Source organism: Galeopterus variegatus, unplaced genomic scaffold (assembly GCF_000696425.1).
Source record: "Galeopterus variegatus unplaced genomic scaffold, G_variegatus-3.0.2 Scaffold4360, whole genome shotgun sequence".
In the NCBI taxonomy this organism is placed as follows: domain Eukaryota; kingdom Metazoa; phylum Chordata; class Mammalia; order Dermoptera; family Cynocephalidae; genus Galeopterus; species Galeopterus variegatus.
This window is the reverse complement of record NW_007730471.1, coordinates 104,695-123,709: the sequence shown is the minus strand read 5'-3', so window position 1 is coordinate 123,709 and position 19,015 is coordinate 104,695. Positions and strand designations below refer to the sequence as shown.

At 34.3% G+C, this 19,015-nt stretch overlaps 1 protein-coding gene across 3 annotated transcripts in view; it reads right to left on the bottom strand.

Annotated features, from left to right (window-relative positions):
* LRRC7 (leucine rich repeat containing 7) overlaps positions 1–19,015 on the bottom strand; it is a 111,650-nt gene that overhangs the window by 26,922 nt on the left and 65,713 nt on the right. For all 3 annotated transcript variants that reach the window (XM_008587375.1, XM_008587377.1, XM_008587376.1), the window contains one exon: positions 8,596–8,688. In XM_008587375.1, the coding sequence (XP_008585597.1) occupies positions 8,596–8,688 (93 nt within the window). The remainder of the gene's footprint in view (positions 1–8,595; positions 8,689–19,015) is intronic.

Below are 19,015 nucleotides of genomic sequence, written 5' to 3'. Positions count from 1 at the left end.
TCTTTGGATCATTCTTTTAGGTCATTCTAAAAGTTTGTTTTGTAGCCAAAACAAACAAACAAACAAAAACAAACACAACCCTCCCAAAACACCTAGTTCTCAAGATACTGCTCATTTGACTTGTTAAAAGCATCTAAAAAAAAAAAATGGCGATTTATTCCCTTTTCTCTGAGATTGCTTTTAGAAATAACAGACTGACTACTAGACTATTTGTTATGATTTGATGCTGATCATTGTTAGCTATTCTTTTTTGGGGATATTGAATGTAATAGCTAAAATTATATGGTTTTGGTTACTTTATGATTATATTTCTAATTTTATTAATTGTTCCAGTATTTCCATTGTTATCTAAAAATTAAGCAATTAAAGATTTGTGGGATGTCCGTCTATTGTGACTGAAAGCACATTTGTGTCCTGTTTATTTCTTGATGAAATTCTTGAGCTTAAAAAACAATTTCATTTTACTTGTCATATTTTATTTTAAAAGTCAGTGATTATACTCCTTGACTTACTGTCTTTCCAGATTTCTGGCCTCTTAAGGAAAAATAAAAGAAGTGTTTTCCATTTATTTTATTTTCTGATTCCTTTAAAGACTGCATTTAATATGAGACCTTACCTGGTACTGAATATTTGGATTGCTGAGTTTCGTAAAGTTTACTGATTCTGTCAGAGCCACTAATGGCTTTTCTTCTCAGCTTCACAAATAGCATAAAATAGTAGAAACTATGAAAAACAGGAATGAGTAATGATGGGTGGCTGTGGATTCTCCTTCCTAGCTATTTCTAAAATAGTATCACTAATCTGGTTTCTGATTATCATTCCTGCGGGCTTCCTCAAAGCTGTATAATTTTTTGACACTATCTGCACCATTTCAAAATTATGAATTGTTAAGAACTCAAATTTTTTTTCTGTAATTATTGAAAAACAAAGTTTTTGCAGTGAAAACTTGTCTTGTTGTAAGCTATATTTAGCCAAACTATGATTTTTTATAGGTTTAATATGGTTTTATTTAATGGCTATCACATTATTGTATAGTAGACCATACTAGAAGCATTTCTTAGAGGTGACAGTGAAATCAGGAGTTCAAAAGTGCTAGAGGTAGCACCCAGTAGACACTATAATTGTGAAAAAGTGGCTCTTAGGCCAAGGCTGTACATAGGTGGTGTGGGGCAGAATGAAAAAGGAGTTTTTTGTTTGCTTTTTTTTTTTTTTTTAACTTTCAGGCTCTATATTTCTATAGTATTTGAACTTTTATAGTGACATCTTCATTTATTGCCTGTGTAATTTTTAAAAATGTATAAGTTAAAGAAAAAGAACACTGTAGTTGTACACATCTGAAACTGAGAATGTATTTAAAGGAGGATGATTGTGTCATGTAGAGTAAAAGCATTGAGACTGCCATGTGGCTGATTAATGAAGGGAAAACAGTTCATGCCCAGCAGAGCCAGCAGAAGGTTTTTAAGTAAAAGTGGTTCTTGATCCTCTCTCTGTCTCTTTGGACACTCTCATTTTGTGTCCCAGAGAAGGACACCTTCAGGGAACTGAAGCCACCCAGCTCATTGTATGTAAGTCATACAAAGCCAAACACATCTTGGGTCTTTTTTGTAGTACGAGAATAAATAAAGCTTCCCAAGTCTAGGTACTTCACTAAATTAGTCATTCTGAGTCAAGGAAGAAACATTCCTTGACAAGTAGGGGATAGAGGGAACATACAATTTTTTTTCTCTCTCAATGAACACAGAACTCAATATACCTCAATAAACAAAAAGACAAATAAATAAAATATTAAGATATGCCTTTCCTTTAATCATTTTAGTGTTTTGTCCAACACTAAAAGAGGTTGCTTATTTCTTAATGAAAGTCCTTGGGGGTTGAATAATAGTCCCTTGTTATGGGAATTTGGTTTGTGCATGGTGATGGGGTTTAATCTGCAAGGTTTCAAGCACAGAAAGCAATTTTCTACTCAATTATACTTAAGAAAATAGAATTATTTACTAAGACTATATAACTACACTAGTTATATTGTAAAGGTAATGTCATGTAAAGATGATGGGCAATTACATAAATACATCTGTGTAATTTGATACCTTATACAGCAGTCCTAAACTACTATTACTTACTGTTTAACTCTGGATTTATTGGTGAAACTGTCGATTCTTTTTTAGTAATTACATAAGGTATTTATAAACTAATTTTAAGTGCTTTTATATTTTAATAGAGAAGTGTTGGACATTTTCCAATGAATAGAAACAAACTTGAAAAAAAAAAGTCTCTAAATCATTTCCCAACATTTTTTTCCTTGTTTATTTTGTTTCATGCTAAATGGCTAAAATGATACAGCAGACAGAACATAAATAATATATAAGTCTGGTAACTAATATAGCTGGCTATCCACTTGGGCTTTAGTTCTACTGAGAAAATATTTTACTGATTGTTATAAAAGATCACACAGTGACACCATTCTCAATTCTAGTGATTTTCTAAATATACTTTTGAACTAAAATGTCCCGATCAATGTTCTTATTTAAAATGTTACTTTTAAATCATCTTATTCATAATGGTACTTTTTAATCATCTTATTTCCACATATGTGATATTTTTCTGAAGAACCAAGCCTGTGTTGAGTGACATTTGATTGTTTCCTTTTATAAGTTGATATCTGTGTCTTTTTTTATACTATATTATTTAGACACTGACATTTTTAAATTGGCTAAAGCACATCGCCACACCTTTTTAAAGAAGCTTTGTATAAATGGTCGTACCTGTATAAGAGGTTGTGAAAACTACATTTCTACCAATGTTTCTGAATAGATTCAGGATTTTTTTTTCCTCTGCATTGAGACAAGGAACAGAATAGGCAAAAATTCATTTTTTAAATGAAAATAAAAATCATCTCATTTTTAACGTCCTCAACCATGTGGCATTCTGAACCTCAAATTGTAATGTGACTATAAGATGCAGCTGAAGTAATCAGCTGTGTTGTAAAATAATTTATTTTTTAAAATCCATTATATATATGAAACAAGATCTGTTTCAATCCCTTCCTAAATTTAGTCCAAATTGCAGTCTATAAACAATATGATCTCTATCCCTTTACCCTGAATTTTATTTTCACATAATTCATAGATTTTCCAGATTACTTTGTATTACATAATCACTAAAGTAAGATTAAGGATGGAACAAATATATAAATTATGTTACTTCAAAAATGAATTTAGAAATATATAAAATAAACCATACTTGTCTAGTAGCTGTGGATGAAATGTGCTATATGTAGTTTAATATTTATGTGGTAAATATAAATCATATGCTATATAGAATTCTAGACAAATGTTGGCTATTTTTGTATTGTTACATCCATGGAAAATACCTGATGGGAAATAAGCATATGGCATGCAATTTTTTAATAAGTCAAAATCATATCTTTTGCAACATTTTGTTTATGAATTAAGAAATGTCATGAGGCTGAGAAAAACTGGAAATTTATTCTTGTGCATTTTTTAATTTGCCATTGCCATGTGTGCCTCTGGGTATTATCCCCTGGTAATTAATTAAATGCTTTGATTCTGTATGCCTAACTGTCCTCTTGTTAATATTAATCATATAAAAACTTTTATTTGATGCGATACCCATTTCCACACAAAGAAAAAAGCTCTATTTTTTCCTAGTGGTGGAAGGTTGTGTAGAAAGAGGAGAGATTTAAGTCCCGTTTGGGCATCTAGAGGCAATAATTTTAAAGTAATGTAAATAAGTTATAGTAATTTATTCTGAAATTCTAGGACATTTATTTAGAGTTTATTGGTGATTATATTTTATATTTGCCATGCTTCCGATATTGTTTCTATGGCTTGGAATTTTGCCTGTACCACTGGCAAAATATCACTGGGGCATACATGTGAAAAAATGAAGTGATTAAAAAGTACCATTTTAAATAAGAACATTCATTGATTGGGATACTTTAATTCAACAATATATTTAGAAAATCACTAGAATTGAGAATGGTGTCACTGTGTGATATTTTATAACAATCAGTTAAAGATTTTAATTTAAATTTTTTTTTAATTTAGAAAAGAACATGGATTTATTTCTTCTATCACTTCTGTGACTACGTTCAGATTGTCCAACTTGGTGGAAATATGGGTGAGCTCTTGGGCATCTGCTGAGCTTAGGTGTTGATGATAAACTGTGGAGAATAAGTGATTCTGAATGCCCCAGTGTGTATATTTATTGCTGTCAAGTCCTTTGAGTATAGGCTGGATCCATAATGCACTTGTTCATTTTGATCCTGTGCCTGAAGAATTGTTCATGGGACTGTTCAGTGAAATATTTTTACATGTAGAGAAAGGGGCTATGAGTCTTCTTTAATGTCTTTAAAATCCAGGTGCTTAGTCCTTCTTTCCTCAAGTAGAGCAAGGAGGGATATTAGTCTCTGAATGATGAGCTTTGTGAATTCATTATTAAAAATGTGTTCGTTTGCAGAGTCCTGGGTTGCCTTACAAAATACTACAGCAGCATGGTATCAGTCATCTATTTATCCAGTTTCTTCTTTCTAAAAACATCCTGTTGAATTGTACTGGTAAATTCCTTGAAATTTTCAGTCATGAATAATTATTTTATGAGTGCTTAAATATAGGCAAAGAATTTTTTGGCTTCTTCATTGGCAGAATCACCACTGTAATGATACCTTAGTCCAGAAGTTATATAATTGCTTAGTAATCCACTCTGTACAGTATGCTCCTAATTATCTAGGTTCAATAGAGAATACATGCTGACTTCCAAGGACTTATTAAAGCAAATATGTAGACTACAACTAATTAGAGGGTTCTGTAATACTTTCAATATTAGAATATCATATTAGTCTCAACACTACAGGGTATAAATTTGTCATATGCCTCTTCTGCTAAATAGCATTTGCAGATAGAGACATGAATTACAGTCCTTATTAAAAGAAAAGGATTTCGAGTCAGATCAGTTTGGTTTCAAATTTTGTCTACCACAGATCAGCTTAAATGACCTCGAGAAAGTTAATTAACTCCTCTGGGCCTCAATAAAATGGGGAATACTGCTACTACTCACCTAACAGAAGTTGTTAATGAAGCTCTCTTAAGTTCATGTATATAGAGAATCTAATAGAGTGCCCAGCATATTGTAGATACTCCATAAAAGTTATTGTTTTTACTGCTTTATTATCAGATTTGTTGGATCAAAATCCTTCATCTTTCTGAAGCATTTGGCCATCTTGACAGCAATGTTTCTCTGTTGTAATAAACCATATCATGGCTTCCATTCACTTCATTGAGAGGGCAGAGACAAGCATTACAATAGCGCCATTTCCATTCACTGTCCTACAGATTTCTTTTTCCAAGCACATAGAAGCAGTTTTCAGTTGGCAAAGAATTCCAAAATAATGAGCTCCATGGTGAGTGAATTGGTGTTTTCAACTATTAAACATTGTTCTGACAATCAGCTCCTCCCTTTAACCTGAGGAGACCATATTTGATTGGAATTACCTTGGGGCTTGGAGGGGAGTGTGAAGTTTGCCAGTCCATATGCTGATCTAAACCCTTGAAATCTGATACAAAATACTCATTCACATCTGGCTTAATCCTGAATCCTCCCTAAAGTCTCAGTTAACTTTTGGCTGTCCCAAGTGTTTTTCCGCATTAATCTTACACTACCCCAGAACTTAGACCAGAATTTCTGCCAGACTGAACAACACAGGTCATTTTTGTCCCAGTCCCTATTGTCAGCTTTTTGGGATAACTTCAGGCTTTCTTTGTCTAGCTGTAATCAGTTTAGATGCTGTCTCACATTGGTCATGAAGAGAATAGAATAAATTTATTGGTTACTTTACTATAGAAAGTCCTCAATTCCTTAAGACATTCAGATGTTCTTAGATCCTTGGAATTTTGAGTAGCAAAACTTTCAAACAGTAAGGAAAATAATATAGTGTGCTTCTGAGCATATTTCTAACAATCCAGGACTTGTTTATTGGAAGAAAGTATGTATCATATTAAAGTTTGAACTTTTGCATGGCTTGTCTCTTTATAAAGCATCTACCTCAGACTCAGGCAGTATCTGTTAAATTTAAACATCTGTTTAATTTGTTTCTTCTTACCTCCAGATGTAAATTAGCCAACTCATGAAAAACCAGTCTGTTTTTCAACACTGGAGAGAGAAGTATTTTAGTTCATTTTCATTTTCTTACTGTTCGGTGTTTTGGGATAGATACAGGCATTGGGTTCTGCTCTAAATTTTACAAGAACTGTGTACTGGGACTAAAAAATTGCAGTTGAATTTCCAAGAGATTAATCCCTTTCCTTGTGAATGGACTAAATTATTGTGTAAATTGTCAGAGCAAGTGTCTGTAGATCCTCTGAGCACTGTTAACTGAGTATCCAGCATAGGTTTGGTGGTCAATAAATTAAGAGCAGTATTGAGATTCTTCTGTAGATTTGCAACTTCTAGTTATTCCCATCATTTTGCAATAACAGAGATTCACTTTTCAGATTGCGAAGTGCTTTAGAGTGTAATGAGCCAAAGAAAAGTGCTTTTGAGGGGAAATCTTTCAATGAACACATGATACAATTCAAGCTTTATATCTGTTACATTTAACCAAAAGAGCAAATTATTAGATTTATAGACATAGTTCAGCCTCACTAGAGTCATCAAAATGTTAGAAATGAGAAATTAAGAGTTACAAAATGATTATATTCATCATAGTGGAAGAATTACAGGCAATGATTTAAAAACTTCAGATCTAGTCCCACGAAGTTGAAAATAGCATAAATGCAACAGTGTTCTGACATCTTGACTATTTAGCAATCTGTTCATCTTTAATTTTAAAATACCTATTACCCTATTTAAAATACCTATTACCTTAATTTTAAAATACCTATTATCCAAAATATAGTAAAAATTTATACACTGGTGAGAAAGGAGAGAAAAACATGTTTTTAAAATTTTAACTTTGAAATTTTATCTTAAGAATGATAAAGTTACTAACTTTTCATTGAAAGAATTTATGGAGGAGATGTAAAACCAGAGGCAAAAAGGGGTCAAGATGAGTAAGACATAATGATTTGGGGTTTTAAAAAATACTATCATACACATTTCTGATAATTCTGAATGTTTGTTTTTTTGTCTCAAGATGTGTTAGTAATTTATTAATATTAAGTAAACAGTTGGTCCAACTAAGCCATGAATATTTTAATTCTACAAAACCAATAGTTATCCTCAACATCATTTTAAAATGGAAATGCACAGACATTTCTAACTGGCATTTCCCTAATTATGTAGGGCTGCTTCATATATATTCCTTATATGTGCATAGTGGCTCTAGCCTGTTGGCTAAAGGAGCTACCTTTCCATGGTCACTAGAAATTTTTTCTGGTCCCTTCCTTCCTAATGTATAAAATAGTGTGAAAAATTCATCCTTTTAGTCCAACCTCCTCTTCTGCCTTTCTTCTTCAGAAAGGAAAGGACAAAGGGCAGAAAGAATATAAGAAACAAGATGAATGGGAAAAAGTGGAGGAAAATATAAGATTAAAGACTCTTTCAGGCTATAGAAATTTCCAGGGGCATCCAACATTTTTCAGAAGCAGGTCTCTTAATCAAAAATTGATATTTGGGTTACTTTTATAATAGTGGTGAGTTGAAAGGGTCTGGACCAGGTTGTGACTCAAAGGTAAATCGAGAGCCTGTGGAGGTTTTGGTCATATGAAATTTTTGTCTTTCTTCATCATTCCAAAGTTTTATGATGTTCACCTAATGCAATTAAATTGATGAAATCAAAAGTAAATGGTTTCAATTATCATCAAATTATTATTACTAATTGAATCAAAACTGAGAATATTAAACATTGGTGGTAGCAGGGCAGGTTATATAGCTCAGAGTAAACTTTCTAAAATATAAAATTCAGATAGTCCACACTGGAATCAGACAGTCCACAATGTGAGCATGTGGGATGTCCAGGTGATGGCTGACATTAGAGTTGGGGGTGGTGGTGTACCTTGATCCCATGGTTTGACAAGTGGGGATAAGCATGAGAGGAGGGCCTGATTCTTCTGGTAATGCCAACTCTGATTTTTTCATAGAAAATTTGTTTTCTGTGTTTTTTCAATTCTACAATTAATTCTATTAGTGAAATTCTTTACAAGCCTGATGAGTTGAAGAGATGTCAGTCAGCTTGGCCTGACATTGAATCACTGTTTAATCATTCTGCCACTGTAAGAAAACATTTTTCTAAATAATAAATAAATAATTTGCAAGTAAACTTTTGAAAACACCTTGTTAGAAATTGTCTTTCTAGTTTTCTTTACAAATATATACAAATGTAAAGCCAACAAAGCAAAAATACCCCAACCACCAAACCCCCCCCCCAAAACAAAAAAACATTTCCTTTCAAATAGAAGGCTTAAACATATTTTGCAGTGATTTCTTTTTTCCCTGTGCTGACAAGGTTTCTAACTGACTTCACAGTTAGCTAGCTCATTAAAGCATAGTAAAAACATTTAAAATTTGTCAAACCTTTGTTATCTCATAGAAGACAGTATATTTATAATTAAAATTGTCAATAAGAAATTCATTTCTTACCTTGTCAGAAGGTTTGAATGGATTTCCTTGTCCACTAATTCCACCACTGATACTAAAGCCAAGGCCAGGATTCTTTTCTATTCTCACACAAAACTATGTAAAAAGATATAAAAAGGTAATCAAATTAGCTATCAAAGCTAAATATTTTCAAATAACTGCATCCTAGTGGAAAAGATTCACAGTTCACTTAAGTTCTTATGGTTAGCTTATGTTGACTTAGTACATATAAGACAGGGTAAACTCTAATAAAATGTGTAGCATTTCTATAGGCTTCAGTTATGATGAAAACGAGCTTGAAATTACCTGGACAAGTAGACATTAGTAAACACTTATTTGTTACCATGTACAAGACTAGATTTAACATTTAAAAGATTGTGTACAATCTTAGCTATCTGCCAAAACTGTGCATGTGTTCAAACTGATTAGAAAAGATTATGAATAAATGAAAGAAGGCTTTCAAATGTCAAGTGAGGGAAATATGGCTATTTAAGTAAGTTGCCTCTGCTTTCTAAAAGAGTGTCACAATTCATCTCCTCAGCAGATAATTCAATTGTTTAGGTATATTCTGGCTTTAGTTTGAGAAAGGTGCCACAGCTTGAGTGAGGGTGGAACAAAGGAATAATGAAATGCGCAGTGAAAAGAGTTTTGAGCTTGACAGCAGCTCATGGAGCAAGAGTTGGGGGACTTAGAAGAAGAAGGAGAACACTGTAAAGAGGTCTATTTAGAGAAAGAAGCCAAGAACCTGGAGACACTGTGACCAGGAATGGCCAATAAATGTTCAGGACAGTCAAGGCTAGTAGCCTAACATTCTAGGCTCTAGAATGTTACCTCTCCAATACTCCAGGTCATCGATAAAAGTCTGTTAAACACAAGAGACCTGGGTTTTATAGTACTATGGGGAAATAATGGTATGAGAGTCCAGCTTGGGGTGAGGCTACAATAAAGATGACAGCTACTACAAAAAGTAATACAAAGAGTATAGATCAAGAATCCAACAGAATGGAAATCAGTGCCAAGGATGACCTAGAAAAACTATAACAAACCTGAGAATTGTTGGAGATCCTGAGCTGGGGACATGAGTGGGGGCCATGGTGAAAATGCTGGTTCTCCATGTAAAGTAGTACAGAGTGACCTCGATGATTGAAAGACTTGGGACTAAGAGGCATACTTTGGTTACATAGAGAAAGAAACCACTTTCATAACTTTTGAATACAGAACAAGTACTAGAACCAGGTGAACCAAGTGTTACCAAAGATTAGGAGGCAAAGATTAATAGTTAAGAAAAAGATAAAAAGAAATACATTAGCATATATTTTATTTATGTAAGTATACTGGAAAAGTTATTCCAAAAGATTGAAAATTTTTGCTTTCTTCAGTACTTAATGTTTTCCCTCCAGCATTCTTGCTTAGCCTATTAATTTGCTTGTGGCAAATACAAAAGCTTAAAATATTATCTATATTTTAATTTTCAAGGTACCTTTAATCCCGACCTGTTAGATAGTTCAAGGCAAACTAGATTCCTATTCCTGACTTAATTAGCACTTATTGTGAGTTACTGGAAACTGAATCAATTAGATTTGTTGGTTTAATGGGACTATCCTTAATTCACCATCATATTTCATAATAGTAAATATAATGTTTAACTATTACATAGTCTATTTGAAACACAAAAGCAAATGGTGGTAGAGTCATTAATGAATAGTTTCTAGATTATGAGTAAATGCAATTACCTCTCCTGTATTTTTATTTTAAGGACACATTTAATATAACCTATCTTTCAATTGAGCTAGATTTGTTAAAACTAGTTATCCTAGGGTGGTAGAAACTACATTTTATAATAGTTTATATTTATATGGTTCAATCTATGAATATGAGCATATAATAGCTTGATGTGGTAGGAAGAAATATTTTAACTTTATTCAGAATACTAGTTTATCTTTCTTATTTATTAATTAGAAAATAAGAAAGCAACCAATATGATTAAAGCTTTTTCTTTTGTGTTTCCCATTTATCTATGCATTTCTGATTAAATTATTTAAAATTTGGGTTACATCTTTCTAATGTGAAAATTTCATATTGCACAACATATTATGTGGAAGGTTTAGGCACTTCTGGCTTTCCTCAGACACTATAAAACCTGGAAGGAAACAACTGCAACAGATTTCATTTACAAAGTAAATTGCTGAGAGTAGTTTCCAGTTGTTCTCTTTTAAGGCAGTGACCATATCTATTTTATATTATTGTAAATCTGGAAGGCACTAAAAATCTAAGGAAAACAAATTTCATATGTTCCAAGTATATGAAGAATTGCCTCAATATATTTTTAATAATAGAAATAATAAAAGAAGACACTGTGGTTTTATAAATGTGACAAATTCTGGTCTTGAGGTAGACTACTCTCAGACATGCTAAGGTATGGCTAATAGGTTGTGTTGTGACTATTTGGTCTCATACAGCATATCAGAGAGAGTGTTCATCTCACATATAAGGAGTTCCACCTGCTTGCTAAGGCCCAAAGAGGCTGTTAAATATAAGAGGAGGAAATACCTCACAGCTAAGAAGCAGTCTGAAATTAAGAGGATTAGCAAAGAGGAAATGCAGTGTTCTAGCAAAAGGTCAGGTCTAGGAGGCTTATTTTATGAGAATCAGTATTTCAATTTTCTTTTAAGAGACTGATTTCAAAGAATGGAATTTTTAGCTGAAAACATTAGCAATAGTCTGGGAATTAATGATGTATTTGCTTCTTTCAGAGTCTGCTTCCATCATTTGACTTTACTTGATACTTCTGGTCTGTGTTAATCTTACGCTAATTAAAATACTGGGTCTTATTTTAGAGAGGTCTTCATGATGAAATAGATTGTTATATTGCAGTGAGCCCCTCTGAGGTCATAATCTATAATCTGTGGAAGGTAATGGTCTGATCTGGTCCCACTATGCTCTAAAACCCAGTAGCAGGAACAGAGGAAATAGCTCTGTGTGTGTGCGTGCGCGCGTGTGTGTTCTGGGAGGTGAAATTCAGGATTAGGGAGTATGGTCCCACTATGCTCTAAAACCCAGTAGCAGGAACAGAGGAAATAGCTCTGTGTGTGTGCGCGCGCGCGTGTGTGTTCTGGGAGGTGAAATTCAGGATTAGGGAGTGGCATTACAGAAAGATACTTGGTGATGCTGTAATGAGTTGGTTTTCTAGTGACCGTTCTCTTTTCCAGCAGTATTATAAAGTTTTTAGCGGATACCTGTTGTTTCTGCTGCCCAAGATCTATTCATCCTTCGTCTGGTAGCTATACCTTAATTTCTCTTTGAAGAACTACCCACTCCCCTATTCTGAGCCTGTATGCTTTAGATGAGTCATGCTATCTAAACCTAAAACATAGCACTGTGTCCCCTAAAAAATGTGATTGTTTACAGGATAGGCAGGTAACCCAAACATAAAAGAAGTAATAAAATGAAAATTAGGATTTCCAGGAAAGAGAATCTTGCTCTTTCTTGCTAGTTTTAAACCTGAAAAGATCTGAAGCTCTTGAAGCCATCTTTCTACCATGAGGGGAAAACTCTTCTGAGATAGGAAACAACCCATGGAGAGACAGGTCATGACTTCTGTTGATCCTAGCATTAAGTCTTATCTGAAGCATGCCCCCATCTCTGGAGTTTCAGCTTACATGAGTCAAACATTCTCTTTTTTGCTTAAGTCATCTTATTAGATCGAGTCATTTATAATCAAGTGTCCAGCTGTTAAAACATCTAGGAGAACTTTGCTTACTTGCAACTACAAAAGAAGACTTTTCTTGTCTTTTGTTTACAAAACTAATAATACACTTCTTTGAAAATCCTTTGGGAACTGAAACAACAAAACCTCAAATATTCTATATCATGTAAAATTCAAGGTAACGTTTTGACCCATTGCAGGGTTTTTAATGTCTGAGACATAAAGGAGGAAGCTTGTAACTAAGAACATTTTACTTCTGAGGCCATTTCCAGGCCTGAACCCTGGGAGTGTGATCATAGAGAAGCTCTGTTAAAGAGACATCCACATGTACACAGTTTTTTACACAAGTAGGACATCTGAATTATCTCCTTATATCTAATATATTGTCTCTTCTTTGACTAGAATGATGGCTGCACATAGCACTCAATTAAATTTTGATTGAATAAATGAATGAATGAAATAATTTGCATGCACAACCAAGGATAACTTAAAATATGTATCATCAAAAGTATATGATGGCTCCTTATGAAAATATGATGAGTTTTTAGAAGGTGTGACAATTTTTCAGAGGGCTTCAATTATTTAATCAACTACTTTGAAAAAAAAATTATAGCTTTGAAAATGAAAATTGTTGCAGAAATCATGATTTATGTCTTCATTACGCAAATACTTATTGATTCTATACTAAGTACCAAACAGGTAAAAAAAACCCTTGACCTCATGGTACTTACATTCTAATAAGGAAAACAGGTAGTAAACATAAACAACAAATAATTTCAGATAGTGAGATGAGCGGTGAAAAAAAAATAAAGTAGGAAAGTTAATTAGAGTGATTGATTGAGGGTGAGGAACTTTTTTAGATAAAGTAGAGAAAAAAAGCATCTCTGAGTATGTGACATTTGAACAGAAATGTGAATGATGTAAAGAATCAAGCAATGAACAATAAGAAAAATAAAAAACTATTCCAAGCAGAGGGAACAGCAATTGTAAATGTCCTGTAGATGGATGGGTCTTAATAAAGTCCAGAAACAAGATGGCATAATGATAGACAGTGTAAAAGAATTGAGATTCCAGAAACAAACCCTAACATTTATGGTTAAATAATTTCGACAAAGGTTTCAATGTAATTCAATCGGGGAAAGAATAGTTTCTTTCAACAAATGGTGCTGGAACCACAGGATAGCCACATGCAGAAGAATAAATTTGTACCCATACTTTACACCACACACAAAAATTAACTCAAGGTAGATTGTAGACCAAAACGTAAGCCTAAACTATAAAACTCTTTGAAAATATAGGAGTAAATCTTCATGATCTTGGATTAGGCAATACTTTCTTAGATATAAAACCGAAGGTGATAAAAGAAATTGGTAAGTTGGACTTCAACAAAATTAAAACCTTTTGTGCTTCAAAGGAGATCATCAAAAAAGTGAAAAGAAAACCCATAGAATGGGAGAACATATTTGTAAATCATGTATCTGGTTAGGGTCTTGTATTCAGAATATATAAAGAACTTTTATAATTCAGTAATAAAAAGACAAATAACCCAATTAAAAAATATGCAAGGAATTTTTATAGACATTTCTTTAAAAAAGATATACGAATGGCTAATAAGCACATGAAAAGATGCTCAACATTATTAGTCATCAGATAAGTGTAAATCAAAATCACAATGGGATACTACTTCACTGAATGGCTATAATAAAAAAGACCAACAATAAAAAGTAATGGTAAGGATGTGGAGAAACTGGAGCCCTCATGCATTGCTGGTGGGAATATAATATGTTATAGCTACTTTAGATAATAGTTCGGCAGTTTCTCAAAATTCTAAACGTAGCATAATTACCATATGACTCAGCAATTTCATTCATATGCATGTACTCAAGAAAAATGAAAACATACATCTATGTGTAAATTTTACATGAATGTTCATAGCAGCATTATTCATAAAAGCCAAAAGGTAGAAACAACCTAAATGTCCATCAACTAACAAATGGATAACCAAATGTGGTATATCCATATAAGGGAATATTATTTATCAATGATAGGTAATAAAATACTGATGCATGCCACACTTAGTGCATTATACTATGTGAAAAAACAAGTCACAAAAATATGCATATTGTATGATCCCATTTTTATTCATTGCCCAGAATAGGCAAATATAGAGAGACAAAGTAGATGAGTGGTTGTCTGGGGCTGGGAGAGAGGCGTATGAAAGTCACTGCTAATGGATACAAGGTTTCTTTTTGTAGTAATGAAAATATTCTAAAGTTAGATGATGGTGATGGTTGCACAGCTATATAAATATAATAAAAACCACAGAACTGTATACTTTAAGCAGGTGAACTTTATGGTATGCAAATTATATCAATAAAGCTGTTAAAAAAACAAGATCAGGATGACAGAAAACAGCCAAGGAGAGAGTAGAAGGAGATGGTGGGCAGGGGACAGATCTGTATGGACAATATGCCATAGTAAGGATTTAGAATTTATTCAAAAATTTTACAGAGCACTTTAAGTGGAAGAGTGACGGATATAATTTATGTTTTGAAAAGGTCACTCTTGTGTGAATAGATTGAAGGAAAGTAATCTGGAAGAAGAGAAGGCAATTAGGAGCCTTTTGAAATAAGAGTGAGGCTGTGGCTGACGAAGAAGGTAGCAATTCAGTTGATGAGAAATGGTAGATTCAGGATACATTTTGATGTAATTGCTGTGGATTGGATGTGGACTGTGAGAAAAGGAATCATGGAACGTTGGTCAAGCATAGGTGAATAGAAGGGTCATTAACTGAAATGCAGAAGTCTGGGAGAGAAGCAGTTTTAGTAGGGGCAGAACAGGAAAGTGACAGTTCCTTTTTTTAATTTTTATTTATTTATTTTTTTTCCTTTTTGTCTTTTTTCGTGTCCGGCAACGGACCACAACCCTCAGTGTCGCACCCGTACCAGACCGGGACCGGCAACGGGATCGCAACACTCGGTGCTGCGCCCGCCCCTCACTCAGCCAGTGAGCAGGAACCGGTCTGTATGTGTGATCCGAACCCTCGGCGGGAGCGCCGCCACACTCCCAAGCGGCGCACTGTAGCAGTGCGCCACCGGGCCAGCCCTAGTGACAGTTCCTTTTGACCATGCTAAAGCTTGAGAAGTTCATTGGACATCCAGGTTGAGATGTCATCAAGTGGCTTACTGCATATACACATCTGGAGTGCAGAAGAGAGGCCAGGGCTGGAGATAGAAATTTTAGTCATCCAGCCTGGAATGAATGAGGTCATCTAGGGGAGAGTGTGGATAGGAAAGATAAGGGAGTCAAGGTCTGAGTACTGCATCACTCCAACATTTAGAGGAATAGAAGGGGAACCAACAAAGAAACTAGGAAATAATGGGTAGTGTGATAAATGGAAAACCAGCAGAATAATGGCAGCCAAATGGAGAAAATATTGTAAGAAAAAAGTCAGTCAAACCACGTGGCAGAGAGGTCAAATGAGACAAGGATGGAGATTTGACTACGGAACTTGACAGAAGCAGAGAGAATGCTTCACGGTATTTAATCTTGAAATTAAACTTGCTGCTACTTTTAGCTCCTGGTTTTATGGGTTATTATAAAAGACCACTGATAGGATAAAAGTGCTGTGCAATTATAAGGTATTATAATTTTTTTCTTTGACTTACATTATGTGAATTGCATAGCCATACAGAATCTATAAAACATCTATGAATTTTCCAAAATTTCTAATGAGCTGTGTAATAGGCTTAAAAGGTAATAACTATAAAAATGTAGAAATATTAACATTTGAAAATAATTAATATTTTTTGAAAAACTGATCCTTCCTCCATTCATATCTTTTTTCTGTTGTGAATGAGAGACGCAAGTCCAGTTCATATCCTTAATTAAATCTTTTGAAAAGATGTACTGATATCAAGACTGATGGATAAAATCCCCTGATGGATCATTTTCTAGGTCTTTCAGAAAAAATTAGCTGACTCTGGATGTATCTATGAAATAGAAACTCAAATGCCTTTTTAGTCTATAAATAAATGTTAAAGCTTATTCATTTTATTTCCTTCATTTTACACTTAAGGAAAAACAAGATCGTACATATTTTTAGTGGAACAGCGAAGGAAGTCTTTTGATTCTTACTGCAATGTTTACTGCATTCTACCATGCTGCACACAACTTATAAAGTCAATTGGTAGAATTTGTGGTGTTGAGTTACATCTTCTTTGTGTCAAACTATGAATTATAAGTTTAGAGCTGCAGCATTATTTTGATGACTGGGGAATACAATTCTATAGGGGAAATATTTACAAATAGCAGAATGAAGTATGGGATGTCCTTGAAATCATTTGAGTAAGTCATATACATTAAAACCATTTTAATACCTATTTTTAACTATCTTTATTAAATGATTGCCTTTTAATTTAAAAATCTATAATTTAAATACAGCAAATCTTTCCAAGTTTTTTTTTTCTTTTTTTTTTTTTTTGTCTTTTGTCTTTTTTCCATGTCCGGCAACAGATCGCAACCCTCAGTGTTGCCCCCGTACCGGACTGGGGACTGGCAACGGGATTGCAACCCTCGGTGTTGCTCCCGCGCCTCGCTCAGCCAGTGAGCGGGAACCGGTCTGTATGTGGGATCCGAACCCTCGGGCGGGAGCGCCGCCGCGCTTCCCAAGCGGGGCACTATCCAGTGCGCAACCGGGCCGGCCCAAGATTTTTTTTTCTTACATCAATCAGCATAATATAGTTTTCTTCACCTGCCCCCAGTAGATGCAAACCTCACCTGGGACTCTTGTGTGATCTTTGGGCAAGTGACCAAAGCATCTAATCTAAGAAACATGTGAAATCATGTCTCTCAGTCAACTGCTTCATGTATGCCACATATTATTATGTATTAAAATGATTTCTTCCAGAGTAGACTACAGCAACTCCTTCTGGGAAGGTTTTGGAGGTCCCCTCCCCGAATATAATGAATGTACATCAGTTTGTTTAACTCACTGAGACTGATTCTTTTTTTTTTTTTTGTCTTTTTCCGTGTCTGGCAACGGATCGCAACCCTCAGTGTTGCCCCCGCACCGGACCGGTGACCGGCAACGGGACTGCAGCCCTCAGCGCTGCTCCCGCGCCTCGCTCAGCCAGTGAGCGGGAACCAGTCTGCATGTGGGATCCGAACCCTCGGGCGGGAGCGCCGCCGCCCTTCCCAAGTGGCACACCATCCAGTGCACCACCGGGCTGGCCCCACTGAGACTGATTCTAAGGTGATCTTACAAGTTCTCTTTCAGGCACAGACGTTAGTTCGTGTGTATATTTGCAGGCACTGGCAGGAGACAGCTGTGGAGCTCCTGCCATCCTGATATGTTAGGGAATGTTCTTGTTTAGGGCAGACATAGACTGAAGGGTATATTTTTCTATTGTTTTACTCTTCCAGTGTGAACTTACTCTTGACCTGTATGCTTGGCTACAGTGCTTCAGGTAACAGTACATAGTTCAGTAGATTCACGAGACTGGGTTCTAACCCAGCTCAGCTTCTAAACAGTTGTTTGACCACAGGCAAGATACTTCTCCTAGTCTTAGTTTTCTAGTCAATAAAATACAATTTGCTCTCTCTGTATCATAGCATTATCAATTAAATTAAATCAGTTAATACATGAAAGGTTTTGAGAGGTTTCAAGCAGCATTCTGACATTTTTCCTTCTTATTTCTGCTTTACTATCTATATGTTCTACCATATACAGATAAATATGTCTTGCATTATAAATTTTAAAAGGTAAAAAATAAGCTAATGTTAGTTTCTTTTAAAAATATTCAACAAGTTATGGACAATTTATGTATGTTTTTAAGTAGTGATAATATCAATATGTTACTCAGCTGGTAAGTTGTTGAGTTACACAATATCTAAAGCAGTGGTTCTCAACCTTGGCTACAAAGTAGAATCACCCGTGGGGTTTAAAAAATTCCCATTACCCAGATCACATGCAGACTAATAAAGTGAGTTTATTTAGGGGTGAGGCCAAGGCATCAATACTTTTAAATCTCCTGAACATATTCTAATGTACAGCTAAGGCTGAGAACGACTGATATGAAATATTATTATATTGTAAAGGGGAAGATAGGGTGGCAAAGGATCTTTAAGTTTCTTCACTTGGACTGGGAAACAAAAGGAAGTGCTGACAGAATGGACATGATGGTTAAGAGTTTTTCATGTGGAATGGGAGTCAAGCCTTCAATTACTGGCTGTTTTCTTCATTTTTTTACTTAATATATCTCTGACTCATTCTCTATTATGCTTGCCAATAATCTAAATGGTTTATGCATTAAAATCACTTTTCCAAGTTAAAGTCCCCTGATAATGAGCTTCAAGTGACATGCAGATAATTTTTTTGCTTTTTCTGTCAAAAAGAACAGTAGAAATTAGACTTACTGGCTAGCAACAACAACAAAAAAAAAAAAAAGAAAGAAAGAAAAAAATCAGATTTATAGTCTACAGGAATTAATATCTTGAATCTGGATAGTACTTAATGACTTAAAATCACTTTCATATATTAAATTTAATTTAACCCTAAAATTGAAAACAGTTGAGATTCATTGTCTCTGAAAAACAAACATGTGTAAATAAGTGCATTCAAGTCAAATTCTAAGTTCCTAGACTCCTTGGATATTTTTTCCTGTTTTATAGTGATGGATGGTTTTTTTTTTTTTTTTTTTTTTTTTTTTTTTTTTT